This window comes from Martes martes, assembly GCF_963455335.1.
Source record: "Martes martes genome assembly, chromosome: 13".
NCBI lineage: Eukaryota > Metazoa > Chordata > Mammalia > Carnivora > Mustelidae > Martes > Martes martes.
Genome location: NC_137901.1, coordinates 77,892,499 through 77,910,333, shown reverse-complemented (window position 1 = coordinate 77,910,333; position 17,835 = coordinate 77,892,499). Strand labels below are relative to the sequence as shown.

The 17,835-nt window shown below is 43.5% G+C and overlaps 1 protein-coding gene across 3 annotated transcripts in view; it reads left to right on the top strand.

The window, feature by feature from the left end:
- Positions 1–17,575, top strand: part of TMEM233 (transmembrane protein 233) — a 39,001-nt gene extending 21,426 nt beyond the window's left edge. Inside the window, exons 2-4 of one of the 3 annotated variants that reach the window (XM_080821953.1) lie at positions 7,142–7,278; positions 11,731–12,484; positions 15,532–15,770. In XM_080821953.1, coding sequence (XP_080678079.1) covers positions 7,142–7,278; positions 11,731–11,734 — 141 coding nt within the window. In that variant the 3' untranslated portion in view covers positions 11,735–12,484; positions 15,532–15,770. Of the gene's footprint in view, positions 1–7,141; positions 7,279–11,730; positions 12,605–15,531 lie in introns of all 3 variants that reach the window. The other 2 variants (XM_080821954.1, XM_080821952.1) reach the window with 2 other exon arrangements.
- Positions 17,576–17,835: the final 260 nt, after the last annotated feature.

The window sequence follows — 17,835 nt, the reverse complement described above, 5'->3', positions numbered from 1 at the left end:
GACCTAGACGCTCTCCTTAGGTTCTGTAATGATTATTACCTTTTGCCACCATAAACCCATGCTTGGAGAAAAGAGAAAAGACACTGCTGGGGGTTCTTGGGTGCCTTGCAAAATGTGTGTTGAGGCCTCATTTGTTCCACATCCTGAGGAAGGCTCATGTGCCTCACAGAAAAAGAGGAAAACTGGAAGGAATCTAAAGGTCCCTCTTTTTAACTTTGCGTGGTGAGCAGAAATGGCAACTTGCTGTCCAGCATCTTAAAATAAGGGCAGTTGGGCTGGAAAATTAGGAGGTCTACAGCTCAGAAGAAAATTCCAGGCACCATCCAAGCACCACCTCTATGAGTTAGAAGACAGTGAACACAGACCCAGGGGAAGGATGTAACATGAGAGAATTTCTGTGTGTGGACACTCCAATCTAGATGAGACAAAATTTCTCTAGATGAGACAAAATTTCTCTAGATGAGACTATATGCATTACTGCCACCCCCCAAAAAAGAGTGCATGTACAAACTGGCGAAATCTGAGTGAGGTCTATGCCCGAGTTAATAGTGTCGTACCAATGTCGGTTTCCTAGCTTTAATAAAGTACTGTGATGACATAAGGCATCATTAGGGGAAGCTTGAGGAAGTGTTCGTGAGAACTCCTGGTATTATCTATAGTTTGCAACTTCTCATGAGCCTCAATCTATATCAAAATAAAAGGTATAATTTGGAAAGAAAATGAACTGGGAGAAACCAGGAGAAAATTTTGCAATATATGTAACAGATTAAGGTACATTATCTGCTGTGGTATTCAGTATGTTTGCCACTAGCCATATGTGACTATGGAGTATTTGAAATATGGGTAGTCCCACAGGTCTTAATGATATTATTTTGGACATGCTAGGTTAAATCAAATATATGTTATTAATTTCCCCTATCTATTTTTACTTTTTTAATGTGGTGACTGGAAAATTTTAAATTACATATGTGGCTCCCACTCTATTTCTGTTGCACAGGGGTGATCTATAATATACAAGAAGTTCTCACAAATCAATAAGAAAAAGACAAACTGATAGTCAACTGGACAAAGGATAAATACAAAATTCATCAAGAAGAAACACAGTTGACCAATAAACATTCATCCATATAACAAGTATTTATTGATTTCCTATGTTTTAGGCACTGTATTGGTCACCAGAGAGAGTTTTAAATCAGCTGTTCTTTTAAAGTTTCTCTAAGAAGGTGAACGTTCGAGTAGAGGTCTCAAGCACATAAAGATAGCTCAGTCTCACCACTGAATCAAAGAAATGTCATTTTGAGATTCTTCGTCACCTGTCAAAATGGCAAAAAAATAGATTGATAATACACAGTTTTGGCAAGGATGTGGGGGGAAGGGCACTTAAATACTATTAGTGGCTGTATAAATCTGTCTAGCTTTTTGGCAGGGCAATTTGAATAAGGATGTCTACTGAAGCCCATTGTGTAATTGTAACAAACTTTAAATGAGTGACATGTATAATGGTGAGGAGCAGCCATGTAAGTGACTACTACAGAGCCATTAAAAAGGAGACAACTATGCTCACAAATTGTAAGTCTGGAGTTACTTGAAAGCAAAAAGTTACCTAAAAACAATAACAACAAGCACAATGACAATTGAAGATTTTCCCCCAAGGATGCAAGAATTAGGATCTCTATCAATATAACTTGTTATTTTAAATCATGCCTAAGTTGGGGGGGGTGGGGGGATGAGAAAGAGATAGGTATAGAAGCACTAGCTTGAAAAGGTGCACCACCTATAATAGAGGAAAAACACAAGTTGCAGAACATATATAGTATAATGCTATTCATATCTTTGGGATAAAGAGAAAACAAAAAACTCTGAGTGTGTATGTGCACATAAAATTTATGTAAAATATTAAAGTTAACCTCATTATTTATTTTATTTTTAATGGGGCAACTAGAAAATTTAAAATCACATACATGCTATTACTATTGTAATAGTAATATTACTATAGTAGCATTAATAGTAATAGTAGTAATAGTAATATTACTAATAATTATTAGTAATTAGTAATATTACTAATAATAATATAATATAGTATATATTATATATATAGTAATATATAGTAATATATATAGTAATATTACTACTAATAATATAATAATAGTAATTAGTAGTAATAGTAACATTACATATTACTATTGTACAACACTGATCTACAATATATAAAAAGTTCCCACAAATCAATGAGAAAAAGACAAACTAATAGAAAACTGAACAAAGGAAATAAGTATATCAAGAAGAACTACACTTGGGGTGCCTGAGTGGCTCAGTGGGTTAAGCCTCTGCCTTCAGTTCAGGCCATGATCTCAGGGTCCTGGGATCGAGCCCCGCATCAGGCTCTCTGCTCAGCGGGGAGCCTGCTTTCCCCTCTCTCTCTGTCTGCATCTCTGCCTACTTGTGATCTCTATCCATCAAATAAATAAACAAAATCTTTTTAAAAAAGAACTACATTTAACCAATAAACATTCATATACATGTATACACACTTCACCAAACTAGCTATGTGACTCTGTGCAAATCACTTTAACTTCTCTGTACCTCAATTTTCCCACCAGTAATACGGAAACAAAAAAAGCATCTACCTCACACACTTGTTATGAAGACTACTGAGATAATCCTTGAAAAATATTTACCACAGTGCCTGGAACATATAAATACTCAGTAAAAGTTACCTGTTATCATTATTAATTTTGTCAAAGAAAGACTCAGAGACCAAAACATTTAGAAAAGAAAAGATTTCACTTAGAACGAAATGCAAGGAAGTCCAACTTCGAAAAGACTAGCTAGCACAACACAAAGTATTTCAAGGAAACAAATGCAAAATTGCCAAGGCTACCAAGATTTACAGCAGTCTGTTCATGATTTAAAAACCTAACAAGGCAAAACAGTAACTTTCTCAAGAGATTACAATAGCCACAAAGGAAGTGGCCCATGTTTGGGTACCAACATTGCACAAGGCAGAGATGAGGCGGTCTTTGCTAAGATTGATGGGAAGTATTCGGGGTTTAATATTGGAGCGATATGGGGTCAAAAACTGACTCTGTCTTCTTGGGTTATCTCAGGGAACAAACTGCTGCTTCTTTATCTTGACCAAGATCCATGATGTGCTTAACCATAACAGAAGCAAGAGAAAGTGTCAGTTTTCCCTTCACGTTATTCGTGGGGGGAAAAAAATCTAGAAGCAAATCTACCAAGCCGCAAATAATGGTTACCTCTGGGAAACAGGACGGGGAGAAGAGCCTACTATTTACTGGATGTTTCTGTAGCATTCGAAAGCTTTATGTGTTCGCAAATTACATCTGTAATATGTAAAAGAACTAATAAGATGATCTAAGCCATCCCGTTTCTCTCTGGTTCTTGCACAGCAGATGGGATAGTTTGCTTTCTAAGCTCTTCAGAAAAAGATTTATAAACTATGCGTTTTCTCTACAACCCATTTGCACCACTTCAGTCTGTAGCATTTGTCAGGAGATCCTCGGCAATTCCAATCGGGAAGGGAAAGAATGACGCCCACTGAATGGAGGAGGGAGCATTAATTCCCTCTCGTTTCTTTGTTAGATCGCCACCCCAAACCCTGAGACTCCCCAACTCCTGCAGAGTGAAATCTGGGAGTTCGTAAGTCTCCCACCCTCTTCTCTCCATATCCTTACATTTCCCGGTAGATTCGCCCCTGGGCAGCCCCTTCTTCTATGAATCCAGAGGAGGAAACGGATTCATAAGAGAACTCATGGGGGGAGCAGAATCCACAGTGGATACCGAAAGAATCTTTCATCTGTTTTTCAAACCAACAGAGGCTTCATTCCTAAACGACCCAGCATGTCCCTTAGGAGCCCCAGCGAGAGGGTAGTTTGCAGAGAGAAGGGTCACATACAAGATGCCAGACTGTCAGCAAGTGATGTAGGTTGAGTAAGACTCCCTCATGGCTTGGACCCAAATGCCCCTCGGCCAGGCCACCAGCAGGGCCCTGCAAAGAAGGGACTCAGATAGAGATGCGCCTCTCAGTATGGCACCGACTTGCTGTCCTTCCCACTCGGGAACATGAAACTGGGTTTTTTTTTCATCCCAACAGCCAGGAGTCGACGATATTCGGGGAAAGGAGGGGTCTTGTTATTTTTCCACTGATCACAGCAACACAAGTGGATTGCCAGGACGGAACACCTCTCAGAACTGGGTTCTCCAAAGCAGCATGCAGGGTAACAGTCACTTGAGGAGCATCTGAATCTGTATCATTTTAAACTGGACTGTGAAAAGTATGAAAATTAAGAAATAAGCTGGATTGTGAGCTCAGCATTTGGGGGGCTCTCAGATTCTATGCAGTGACTTTGATCTAAACCAAAGCTTCTCAAACTTGGGTCCCAGAGGTGCTGCTCCAGCAAGGGGCAGAGCCTGATCATCTCCGATTCTGGTAAAGAGCCCAGAGGAGTCTACTGCACCCCAAAGACCTCTCAGTGTTGGAGGAAGAACAAGACAGACAGCGGCAATTCACAATAAAAGCTAACATTTGTTGCACATTTACCATGGGCTGGGGCAATGCTCCTCATTAACTCACTGGTGTTAACTCATAACTCACTGACTCCTCCACTGTGAAGAAGGTGCTTACCACCGTCTCCAGTTTACAGATGAGGACACCAAGGCTTGATAAGTTGCTCTCATTCTCATAGCAGCTAACACATGGAATTTGAATTCAGCTCTCTTTGAGCTTAGAGCCCGTGCTCTGTTGCACACTTCCTCGGAATAAAATCTTAAATTGGTGGGCACCTTGACCCTGCAGGGCATTAAAGATATCTATCTGGACCAAAGGGTTTCAATCCTAAGAAGCTTAAAAAAAAATACTGTAGCAGCAACACAGGTGTCCACCGACAGATGAAGGGATAAATGTGACAGTATACGTACAGCAGAGTATGAGTCAGCCTTAAAAAGGAAGGAGATTCCGGGCACCTGGGTGGCTCAATGGGTTAAAGCCTCTGCCTTTGGCTCAGGTCATGACCCCAGGGTCCTGGGATCGAGCCCCGCATCGAGCTCTCTGCTCAGTAGGGAGCCTGCTTCCCTCTCTCTCTCTGCCTGCCTCTCTGCCTACTTGTGATCTCTCTGCCAAATAAATAAGTAAAATCTTAAAAAAAAAAAAAAAAAAAAAAAAGAAAGGAGATTCTGACCTATGCGACAGCACGGATGAACCCTGAGGACATTGCAAATGAAATAAGCCAGACACAAAAGGACAAATACTGTATGATTCCACTTACACGTGGTACCTAGAGTGGTCCAGTCCGTAAGACAGAAAATAGAATAGCAGTTGCTGGAGGCTGGGGGATGGAAGAATGGGGAGTTAGGATTTAATGGGAACAGAGTTTCACTTTGGGAGGACAGATGGTGGGGATGGCTGAACAACAACAAAGGGAACACCATTTAATGCCACTGAACTATTCACTTAAAAATAGTAAAAATGGTACATTTCATGTCTATTTCATCTTTTTTTTTTTTTTTTAAGAAAACTGGTATCTGGTCCCCATACCAATTAAATCAGAATCTCTCCAGGACATCTGTATTTAAAACAAACAAACGCTAGCCAGATGTTTCTAATAAATACTCAGGGTTGAACGCGCACTCCAGGATTCAGGGCTCAGAGCTCTCCCTGCTAGATGTTCTGGACGTCAGTGCAGGTCCCTGCCTTCCCATTCACACCCGATACCTGAGCACAAGCCCCCTTCACGGCCGAGACCCCCAGCTTGTTGCAAAGGTGGCCAGAATCCAAGAATTAATGGAATGTTCTGGAATTGGGAAGCTCAGCGGTATACTGGGTGTTTCCCTGGCTTGTAATTGTCTGCATGTGCCTAATCCTCCTTCACAGTCCAGGAAGAGGAGCAATTATTACTGACATGCTGTGATTTCAGGCTCGGAAAGAGAGGTTCCCACTGAAACCTAAAATTACCCGCACTGATCAACGTCTGTCTGTAACTCATGAATACATATTTCCAGTCTTCTTCCAGGAGCACCAGAACTTCTGGGGGAGCCTTAGCAGGGGGAGTCATGATAAAGAGGGCTTATTGTAAGACTGTTCAGCTGTCCTGGCCACCCGCTCAGCAGCAAACATTCTCTGAGCACCTCCTCTTTGCCCCAGAACAAACTCACATCCTGTAGAGAAATGGGTATATTCATTCACCCCCTCGGCCAATACTTATTTCTGGAGTTCTACAAGGCAGCAGACACTGCTCTAAGTACAAGCAACAAAGGCGATGCCTTTGAATGTTTAAAATATTCAACAAGTATTCAAATATACAACAAAATATTCAATGAGGAAGGACGTTCTGCTGGGCCCAGTCGTAACCCTTAAGTCGCTGAACCGGTGGGGATTCACAGGTGGCGGACCAGGATGGCTGGGATTTGGGGAGGGGTCACTGCTATTTACCAGCCAGTATAGAAATAGTCTAGTATTTTACCAGCTGGGAAAGCCATATGAATAGGTACCCATTGACAGTGTGGCTTGGGGACAGAAGGGGACAATTCAATCAGAGACTTCATGGATTGAAGGTCTAGGGCAGGAGAAGTGAACTTTTTCTGTAATGGGCCAAGTAGTAACTATTTCAGGCCTTGAGGGCCATACGGTCTCTGATCTAGCCACACAACTCTTGCAGCATGAAAGCAGCCACAGACAATAGTAAACAGATGAGTGGGGCAGTGATCCAAACCAAGTTCATTCATAAAACAGCAGGCTGGATTTGGCCCGTGGGCCAGGGTTTGCAAAGCCCATTCTGCTGGATGAGATGTGCACACCTGTTCGTTATATAAATATTTGTTCAAGCATCCTCTTCATGATAAATATGGCACTGGTATACCTTACTGAACAAAAGGTAAATGGTCCCACGTAGCACTTAATATTCTAATGGGAGAGGCCAAAGCTATCCTTCTAATGTGCTATATAGTAAATACTAAGATGAAGGTGATCAGGAAATCCAGACGGGGAAGGAAGTCAACCCGGGAATCCAGGGAGGGCTTCCTGGAGGAGGTGACAACCATGTTGCCTGCCCAGATCAGTCTGAGAAGCACATGTTTTTCCCTGTGGGTTGTGTGTCATCACCAGCTCTTCCTTTGTGTCTCCTAGTCTCTGAACAGCTACAACGAGGGAGACCTCGAAGGATCCAAGCGGCTCGGGAGGAATGCCAAGTGGGTGGCCATCGCCTCCATCATTATTGGCCTTCTCATCATCGGTATTTCTTGTGTAGTTCACTTCACAAGGAAGTAAGTAGGCTTTTTTGAATCCCTCCCAATATAGAATGCCTTCTCCTGAGTGCCCATAGTAATCTGTGGGGACAGGTTATGTTATGTTCCGAAAGCAAACAATCCCAAACAAAAAAGAGTTTTCATTTTTATTTCACTGGTGGTACATAAGCCAGGGAGCTTTGTGGAGGGTCTCTCCTCTACCCAGTCACTCAGGGTCCTGCCTATCCAAAGCCCCACTGTCCTCCAGCTGCTCTATCTAGAACACGGGTCAGCAAACTTTTTCTACAAAGGACCAAAGAGTAAATATCATTGGTGTCTATCACCATCGCATGTCACTACTTAACTCTCCCCTTTCAGCACAAAAGCAGCCGTATACAGTGTGCAAATGAATGAGTACGGCTATGTTCAATAAAGCTTTATTTACAGATCTCTAGCCCAGGGGCCACAGTTTTCCAATCTCTGAGAGAGGAGCGAGGAGGACCAGAGAAACCCACATGGATTTGCAATGCCTTGGCCCTGGAGTGACAAGTGTCCCTTAGGCTCTCAATGTATCAGCTAAAACCAGTCACACAGTTCTACCTCTTCGTAAGACAGAGGGAAATGTGGGGAAATCAATGGAATATTAGGATTTTGCTTGCTCTGCCTTGCCATCCGATCCGCTAAATGACTTCATGATTTAGACTACCTGTTCGACATCAGGGTAGAAGGGTGACCACATATTTTTGGTCTTGCCAACATGCTCTCATCTCATAAAGAGGCGGCTGCCATTGCTCTCTCTCTCTGGATTTGGACGAATTTATCCTCATTTCTCGAGCCAGCTGAGATGGGCTGAATCTGGTACAATCACTGACACTTCCCATCAGAGGCTTGACGGAGGGCAAGGTCATGTGACAGACGACCGAGGCCCAGAAACGACAAGCCCAGACCCATCTCTGTCTCACTGTGTCACTCCTGGCAGGGAAGATAAGGATTCTGAGACCTTGTTTTGCGCCCCTGCCAGGGCGACACAGTGAGCTGTACACCATTTCCCTCAAGCTGAGAAGGTCAGCCCCTTTGGCTTGGTTTCAGGAAAGGCTCACATGGTGGGCGAGGGCGGAAGGGGACACCCGTGAGCCCCGCCAGATGGGCCAAGGCAACCGGGGGGCAGTCAAGAGGGTAGTGCAATGTCACAGGAGGTCAACTTCCTATCAGACAAGCCGGACCCAGGGGCAACTGGGATAGCTGGATGGGGGGCAGAAGGGAGACAAAAGTGTCACAAAGGAAAAAAAAGATGGTTTAGACCAAAGAGAGAAGGAAAGGACAGTGGAAATTCAACAGAAGCACAAGGCATCTTGCCTACGAGATGGAAAATTTGACGATGTTGGCCTATGAAGATGGTCAGAGAACAGATCTGAACACACTCAACTTCATTCTTTAAGGAAGGCATCGTGTGCTTGCGTGTGAGCACGGGGCTCTGGAGTGTGGGGCTCAAGGTATTATAGGTATTATAATGCGGGTTTGGCACCAGTCTTCCTGGGTTTCCCCCTCTGCCACTTACTGACCGTGAGACTCTCAGCCAAGTGCTAAACCTCCGTTTCTTCTTCCGTAAAATGGGGATTATAGTAGTATCCATTGAATAAAGCAATCGCGAAGGTTCATTAGATGACCAGCACACATACAGCATGGTGTCTGTTCCTTAGTTAGTTCCCCAAAAAGGCAAACCATTTACTAACCCTATTATTACTACTATTATTGCTATTATTACTACTATTATTACTATTATTACTACTATTATAACCCTATTATTACTACTGTTACCAGTTATCAACCTGGCTGGGGGAGGACCTCAGAATTTAAGATGCTACCAAACAGAGTTCAAGGCTTTGTGCGCATGAGCTCAGTTCAAAGGATGGTGTTCCAGGAGAACGAGGCCAAGTCTTGGCCTAACTCCCGGGGACTTGGGAAGATACATACTGCCCAGATCAGTGTTGAGGTCGGTTATAATAATAGCAGCTGACACTGACATAGAATTTAGCACAGGCCAGCTACTGTCTGAGCTCTTACGTGAATTAATCCCCACTGGATCCCCCCAGCAACCCCATGAGATGGGTATTATGCTCACTTTGCAGATAAGGAAACTGAGACGCGGGGGGAAAGAAATAACTTGCCTGTGTCTCACACCTGGTTAGCGATAATGGCAGGGTTTAACCTGGGATAATCTGGCTCCAAGAGCTGTTTAAGCTGTGTTCTTCACAACAATGCCACACTGCCTCTAATCCAATAACCAGTATACTCCATAACAAAAATCAGTGGATAGTACTCGCCTTGTGGCTACCTCCAGAACTGATTTATATGGGGGAGGGTGTTATGGGGAAGCTTCAACTTGAAAAATAAAAAATGTGTGATAAGACAGCACCAAGGGTGGGCACCTGGGTGGCTCAGTGAGTTAAGCCTCTGCCTTCAGCTCAGGTCATGCTCTCAGGGTCCTGGGATCGAGCCCTGCATTGGACTCTCTGCTCAGTGGGGAGCCTGCTTTCCCCTCTCTCTCTGCCTGCCTCTCTGCCTACTTGTGATCTCTGTCAAATAAATAAATAAAATCTTAAAAAAAAAAAAAGGCAGCACCAAGGGTAACAAAATTAAAGCACTGCAGGAGGTACGCAAGAAATATACATGAATGGAGTGGCCTGGTTGTGGGGCTATAGGGAGTGGTGGGGACTGCAGTGTTCCAGAGCACAGTTCAGCTGATTGTGACCACTTAGAATGCAGACCCCAGGAAGCTCATTTTTCAAAGAAACACTGGAAAGGTTTTTCATCTCAGATCTCCTGGGTTTTAGATCTTGGCAACCAATTCACAGCATTTAAGCATAGGATGAGGGTCAAAAACAAAACGAAATGAAAAAAAAAAAAAATACAAAATCACATTCCAGCCTGGACATTATCTACTTTGCTGTCTCTGGCAGGCAATGTGGCTTTCAGAGATCAGTATGTCCATTAGATACCATCCAAGAAGTTTCACAAGGGACCCAGAAGTCCTCATATGTGGGGACTTTCTCCATTCTTAATATCAGTGTTTCCATCTGGAGACAAAGCATCAATGTGGATAAGCTTGGGACCAGGTTCTGTTAACAACTGTAAATGATCGAGAGGAAGTCGCCCCCTCCATCCCTTCTTGCTAAGAAGCAGTGATTCACAGCGGTTAGAGCCTGGATCTCAACTCTGGCTTCACCAGAATTCAAATCCTAGTCCCACCACGCAGACCACCCTGGCAAGTTACTAAACTCTTGTCAGCCTCAGTTTCCATATCTATAAAGTGAAGCTAGAATTACTTCCTCACCTGTATGGTTGGTTCTTTTAGATACCCTTCTCTCTCTGTTATCAAAGAAAACAAAAATGTTTTCCAGAGTTAGAATCCCATGGAGAATTTCAAATTTAAAGGCTTTGTCGTGTGTGTGTGTGTGTGTGTGTGTGTGTGTGTGTAAGAGAGAGCAAGAAACTAGCCCTTAGAGAATGAAATCAATTCTATCTTCTTAAGACCAATAACAGGCGAATTTCTCAGTAATCCTTTGAAATAAAATTTCCCAGCCCTGGGAGGAACTGAGCAGCAATGTGGAATTACTATGGCAGAGGTTCCCTAACTTTGAGCTGCATGCGAGTTACCTGGGGAGATTTAAAAGAAGTTGACATCAGGGCCCCATCTCAAAGGACTGAAAGTCCATTAAATCAGCAATGAGCCCCAAGAATCTGCATTTTCCACTCCCCGTTCCCACCTGGGGTTTGGATGCAGGTGGTCACCACAATACTCTTTGCCCAACTTCCTCCCTCCTGAACCCGAAAGGAAGAATGCGCTAACAGAAAATAGCCTTTAACAGAGGGACCAGTCTTCATTTCCATCAGCAAATTCATCACGCAAAATGTGTGATGTCTCACTCATTGCCAGGGAAGGGAGTCAAATTATGGCCAAGGAGTGGGACATACCCACGGGAAGGCTCTTTTGCGACAATCCTCAAGGCAGTCAGGGATTCCACTGAGGGGGCCTGGGGAAGTCTGGTGTTAGAGGAGCCCAAGCCCAGATATGAGACAAAAATCTTTGAGTAGGTAACTTTTCTGAATTTCACTCAAAAGAATTAAGTAAAAGCTGGCCTTCTGAAAACTATGAGATCCTGCCTTTATTTTTTTTAAGATTTTATTTCTTTATTTGACAGAGAGAGAGATCACAAGTAGGCAGGGGGACAGGGGGAAGCAGGCTCCCTGCTGAGCAGAGAGCCCTACGCAGGGCTTGATCCCAGGACCATAGGATCATGACCTGAGCCGAAGGCAGAGTCCTTAACCCACTGAGCCACCCAGGCACCCCAAGGTCCTATCTTTAAAAAAAAAAAAAAGTTTTCTTTATCCTAATTGACAACACTGTAACTAATCCCAAAGTCCCTGCCTTTCAAAAAAATTTCTCTGTATCCTTATCGAGAGAACTGTAACCCATCTCTTCTCCCCCAGATGATGGAAATTCCAGGTGGACAGACTGGGATCATCAGAGTCTTTACCCAAACTCAGAAAAAAGTCTCATTCATCCTAATTTCACAGGATATCTCTGCAAGCCATGTGGAGGTTGGAGCAAAGAAAAATAGAGTGTCGTGACATGAAATCCACAAGGACTTGGAATCATTGACCCTAAAACACTCAACAGCTTGGGATAGGAAGCAGTGCTCTCAGAAGAGAAGCATTCTGGTGCCGACTGAAGCAGAAATTTGCAGGCTCTCCAAGCCAGAAAATTCCCTATTCTCCAGCTGCTAGGGAAAGAGGAGAAATGAATCACACGGAGCCCAGACATTTAAATATTGCTGCCGTCTCTCTATTGATCGAATCATTCAAGTTCCCTGCCTAAATCAACCTGTCTACAGGCTTTCGCTTTCTGCTGGTGTCTTGAGGATTCAAGCAAAATGAGGTTATTCCCGTCGTGTTTCCCAAAGTCTTGGAAGCATCTATGACAGATTCAACTGGGATATTTGTGAAAATGCAGATTCCTGGCCTCCAATCCAGACCCCAAGTAGCCCTGAAACTCCCCTCCCAAATAGTTCTAGGTATTCTGAAGTTCTAGAGCCATTCATCTAGGACCTTGAATAATGGAGAACATTCTTGCCTGTGTGAACATATGTCACAAGACAGGACTTTTTTACATCCTTAAGCCTGGTAGGAACTTCAGACCCTGCTGCTTGCTCCCTACTCCCTAGAAACTTTACACGGCTCCCAGGTTTGTTCTTCCCTCTCTTCTCATGATCAAGCTCATGGTCACATATCTGATGCCTTGTAGAATTCAGTGGAACTTCCTTAGCAGCAAAAACAGTTGACCATGATAAAGCTTGGATGTAAGGTAAATGAGGGTTGCCCACCACAAATATGACAGTTGACTTTCAGGGCACTTTCATCCTACTCAGGGGGAGGGAGGTTCAAATGTCAGGACATCAGAGGAACTTTGAGGATAATCAAAATTCATCTTGGAAGCATCCCTAGTGGGATGCCCTATTAAGAGACTCACACCCTGGTCAGCCCAATAGAGCCAATGTTCCCACCAGTGTTGAAAGAGATGACATCCCTTGGGTTGAGCATGGGCTCAAACAGCTGGCTGTTTAGGGAATCACGGCATATGTTCAACACTGGAACCAGGCTCTAAGCTCACACAGAAGGAATAGGAGTCGAATGCCCACCTATGTTCATGAGCACTGATCATGGTGATGGCCAGAATCTTCAGCTCCATTTTCTTTTGGAGAAACATGAATGGTCCATTCACCATACGTTAAATGCATGCACAATGCAATTCCACTGAACTTATACCTCTGGATGGCCTTAGGTCTCTATATAGCCAAGCACACCCCTACCATGTATTAAAAATGCTTGTCTCTCATTCTTAGCAATGAAAGCCTTCGTGTTCCAAAGTTTCCATTAAGGAAGAATGTGACCTCCTAACTGGATTAAGGATCCCATGGCAGTCGCCCATTAGCCCACATAAAGTTAGCAGATGTTAACCCATTATGCACTGGTAAAGCTTAGGTCTTACAAACAAACCGGCATGAGTCCTTTGCTGGCCGCAAAATATCCTTCAGTTGCATTAGGATTGGAAGCAAGCATATGCATCAAGGTGGGCAAGAAGCAAGAAGGTGGCCTTTTTGCAAAAACGTAAAAGCAAATCCATCTTCTTTCCTACATGATGGGTTGGACTATAAAACTTCCTGGGCATTGTTCTGCATAGTTGTGTCTTCAGAGAATTCTTGTGATCTCATGATGAAAAATGGGGAACATTACCTACTTCCAGAAGTCACACCTAAGTCATCACCAACAATGGAAAGATTGTGGCTTTGAAAAGGTTATAAACTGGTGGACTCGGGCAAAGAAATCAAAATAACCATGAAAAACATGTCCGACCTTCCCAGTAGCCAGAACAATACAAGTTAAAAGGACAATGATACACTTCATTTTTTTGTGTGTCTGCCAGATTGAAACAATTAAAAAGATAGATAACATCAAGATTAGCAAGAGTGTGCAGAATTAGATACAACACTCTTGGCAGAAGAGTAAATTGGGACAGTGCTTGGGAGGTCAAGTTGGATACGTCTATTAAACTTTAAAATCCATCAGCCACCCACTCAGCAATTCTACGTCTGGATATCCTCCCTAGATATAAGTGCACAAAAAGGATGTAAAACAGTGGCTCTCTTCCCTAGCTACACATTAGAATCGCCTGGGGAGCTTTAAAGAACAAAAAAAACAAAACAAGAAACAATGTCCAAGGCCCACCCTGAATCAGTTAAATCAGAATCTCTAGTGATAGGGCCGGGCATTGGTAGGGTTTAGGGCTCTCCAGAGGATTCTAATGCACACAGGGTAGAGGACCAAGAATGTGCAGGAAAGTTCATTGCAGCTCTGTTTGAAATAGGGGGAACCATGAAACAACCTCAATGGCCATTGATGGGGAAATGATTAAATACACAGTGGTTTATTCATAGGATGGAATGCCACACTGCAGCTTACACAGGGATAATCTCCCATACTGTGGCTTATGAGGCCCCACATGATCTGGCTGCTGCCTCTTTGTCTTCATCTCCCAGCACACTGCCCCTCCCTCCTCCACTTCAGCTACACGGAGTATGTTCCTGCCACAGGGCCTTTGCACTTTCTGGTCCCTCTACCTAGAATTCCCTTCCTCCTAATATCCACATGGCTTTTTCCCATCTTTCCTTGAGATGCTTGCCCCTTTGTTAGCACAGAGGCTACCGCTGACCGCTTCTCTAAAATAACACCCACAGCCCCGCTCTCCTTCCCTTGGTCCCTTATCCCAACTTTACTTTTCTTCCTAGTACTTACCACTCCCTGAGAAACCAAATATGTAATATAAGTTATACATAATTCCTATAATATACTGATATATAATTATCTATTTTATATATTAACATACACATAATCATATATACTTTTATGGTCTCTCTCATCCTACTGGAATGAAAACCAAAAACACTTTCATTGCTGTCACTGTCCATAATAATAGAGCATAACCCCTCAGGATGTTCACTTTGAAGCTAAACTGTTGGGTTTTAAATGCAGGTCCCACCTCTAAGTAGATGTGTGCTCTTGGGCACGTCTTTTAACCAGTCTGTGCCTTAGTTTTCTCATCCATAAAATGGGAACAAAACAGTACCTAGCCCACAGAACTGTGAAGATTAAATTGTGCCTGACACAGTGCCTGGCACATGGTACTCACCAGGTAACTGTGGGACACCTGTCCTCATCAGCGTCTAGAGCACTGCCTACCATGTAAATATTTATTGAATAAATTAATGCATGAATATATATGTGTCATATATATGTTACATTACATATATGACACATACATACAGTATACGGGCATAGCATTATGCCATTTACATAAACGCACACAAGATGAATTTCTGAGTGCACACTTATGGATTTAAGTGCAGAGAAAAACACCTGGAGGGTGTACACCAAATCCTAACGGTGCTACTAGCCCCTGAGGAGGAGAATGGGGTTCAGAAACACTCATGAAGAGTTTTGTTGCATCTGTACCATTTGTGGGATTTATTATTTTTTTTTTGCATGCACCAACTGTAAAAGTAAATACATTTCCAGATAATGATGTTTCTCAAAAGGAAGCCAGTGCTTAGACTCAAAAACACAGATGTGCTGGACTTCTCCTAGAGAGAACGGAAGCCCTTGGGTCAAGAAGGCTTGGGCCTGTGCGCGCGCGCTCTCTCTCTCTCTTTCTCACTATCTGTTTGTTCCACACAGAGCCTGAGCCGTCAGCAGTCTACTGCGAGCACGGAGGACAGACCTCATCCACACACATACCCACAGGAGTTTCTAAGGAATGGACCCTTGACTTCAAGACTGTGAGATCTCCTCCTCCAGCTATCTCCAGAGGCAGGTCCCTGGCAAAGGAACTTTTAAAAAAAGAAAAAGAAAAAGGAAAAATCTCCAAAATGAAGGAAAACCAAGTAGTACTGCTAGGACAGCCAGTCATTGATTAGAAAAAGAAAAGAAAAAGAAAAAGAAAAACTCAAGTCTCACTGTCTGAGTTTAGTGAAAGCCTCCATGTCCATTCCTCTCTGCAGAGATGAGCCTCGGGAAATCTCAGTACTTCTAATGGGGGGGGGTGAAGGGGGTCCAGATCTGGCGGGAGGAGGGAGGTCCTAGGAAGAACAACGGGTGCAGGTGTCTGCAAAGTCGGGCACAAACGCTTGCAGCATGTTTCAAGTTGTCCGACAGTGGAATCTGTGCTTTTGCTTTTTCCTTTTATTTTTGCCTGTTGGATCTGGTGGGTCCTCCTCCATCAGCTGCTCCCCGCCACAACCCCCAGAGTTCAATCGCTCCCCAAAGAAACCAAGGAAAGGGCTTTCTGGCCTTTTGTCCTGACCTCGATCTTCCAATGGTCCCCTCCCTTGCTTGCATCCACCGCTGTTCCCCTCACTTCACTTAAAGATTCTGAGAATGTACTTCATGGTCAATTCTAGGTATAGGAATGCCTTTCCCTTTCCCAGTTTTGGGAATAAACTGGCTGTGTTTTAGGAATGTGCTTTTTTCAAACTATCTCTCTCTCTCTCTCTTTTTTTTTTAACAAGTCTCAAGCACGATCTTTGATTTTCCCGGATGCCAACCTGGAAATGCCACCCACTGTATTTCTCTTTTGTCAAAGGTAACCCCTTTAGGTGTGATTGTACTGGTTTAATGATGCCATTATTCTGCCTGCCAAAACACACCAACCCAGAGTTTCACGGAATGCAAGGCATACAGCTAGTGGTACTCAAGATAAGTTTCAAGTCAGTTCTAGGACACAACCCTAAGTGATACCAATTGCAAAGTATGTTTCCCCTTTCCTAGTCTTGTCCAGTGCTGATTACAGCAAAGAGAAAACTTCCATTTAGTGCTCATGGGTCCTCAACACCTTTCCATGACTTTAGCTCTTTTCCCTTCTTCGTAAAGAGCAGGTTTCAGGTTCAAAGTCGAGATAGAACTTAAGAACATAGTCCTGTTTTCGTGGTATTTCTTTTATTAATCGCCTTCTATTTACAGTTTCCCCATAGGGATGGGATCTATTGTTTCTGTCCAAATACACTTACTTAAGGAAAAAAAGAGTACTCAAAGAAAATACCAAGGAGTTAACACAACGGGTGATATGTATACATGGCAAAAATAACTTCAAGAACTCATAGAGAAACACAGTGGTAATGAACTTTCCTAAGCAAGAGAAAAGGCAGCTTATTCTAAGGAATAAACATGAGGCTGAGAAAACACCTGCATCCCAATGCCTTTTTGCCACTAACTCGCTATGTAAGCTGATTTTAGGCAAGTTTCTTAGCCTCTCTGTGCCTCGAGTTTCTTCACCTGGAAATGGACATAAAAACACCTGCCTACATACCTCAGAGCGTTGTTACGAGAATTAATCATCGTAATCGATGGGAATGCCCCTGGAGGGAGATTCTAAGCTCTATCCAAATACAAAGCATTGTTCTTAGATTACTATGAATCTCAGGCTATTTGTTAAAACCCTGGACCCTAGCAAAACAATCAACGTTGATGGATGTCAGATGCCACCTGTCCCTTCACCTGGATGTCTGCCATGAGCCAGCACTTGTCCCAGGAGGAAATGGAATCAGGGCCATGAATCTCTCAGCAGGCAGGGATCCCAGCCTCATTCCAGTGTATTGGGTCCTGATTTGTTTCAGACACCTCGTTTCTTGTTTGTTTGTGTTTGGGTCCCCGATCTTTTACCCAACTCAAATGAGAAGTGTCACTGAGAGGCAGAATAAAAATGGTTTTAAGTAAGCCTGTTTACCATGGTGTGTAAGTTGTGTTTTCTTGGCGCTCCCAACCTTCTAGAGATTCCCATAACCACGGTGGGCTCCCTGTAGGAAGGAACACAGAGAAGCCAGGGGTAGGGCTGGAGAGCAGTTGACTCAGAAATGCCCTCCCAGGAAGCACTGAAAATGTTCCTTCCACTTAAGTCACTAAAGGAGTTCCCTGGGACCCACAGGGGCCTGATTTTTGCTGGGCCCTCAGAACCCGGCAGAGAGCTTTCATACTGATAAAGTAAGG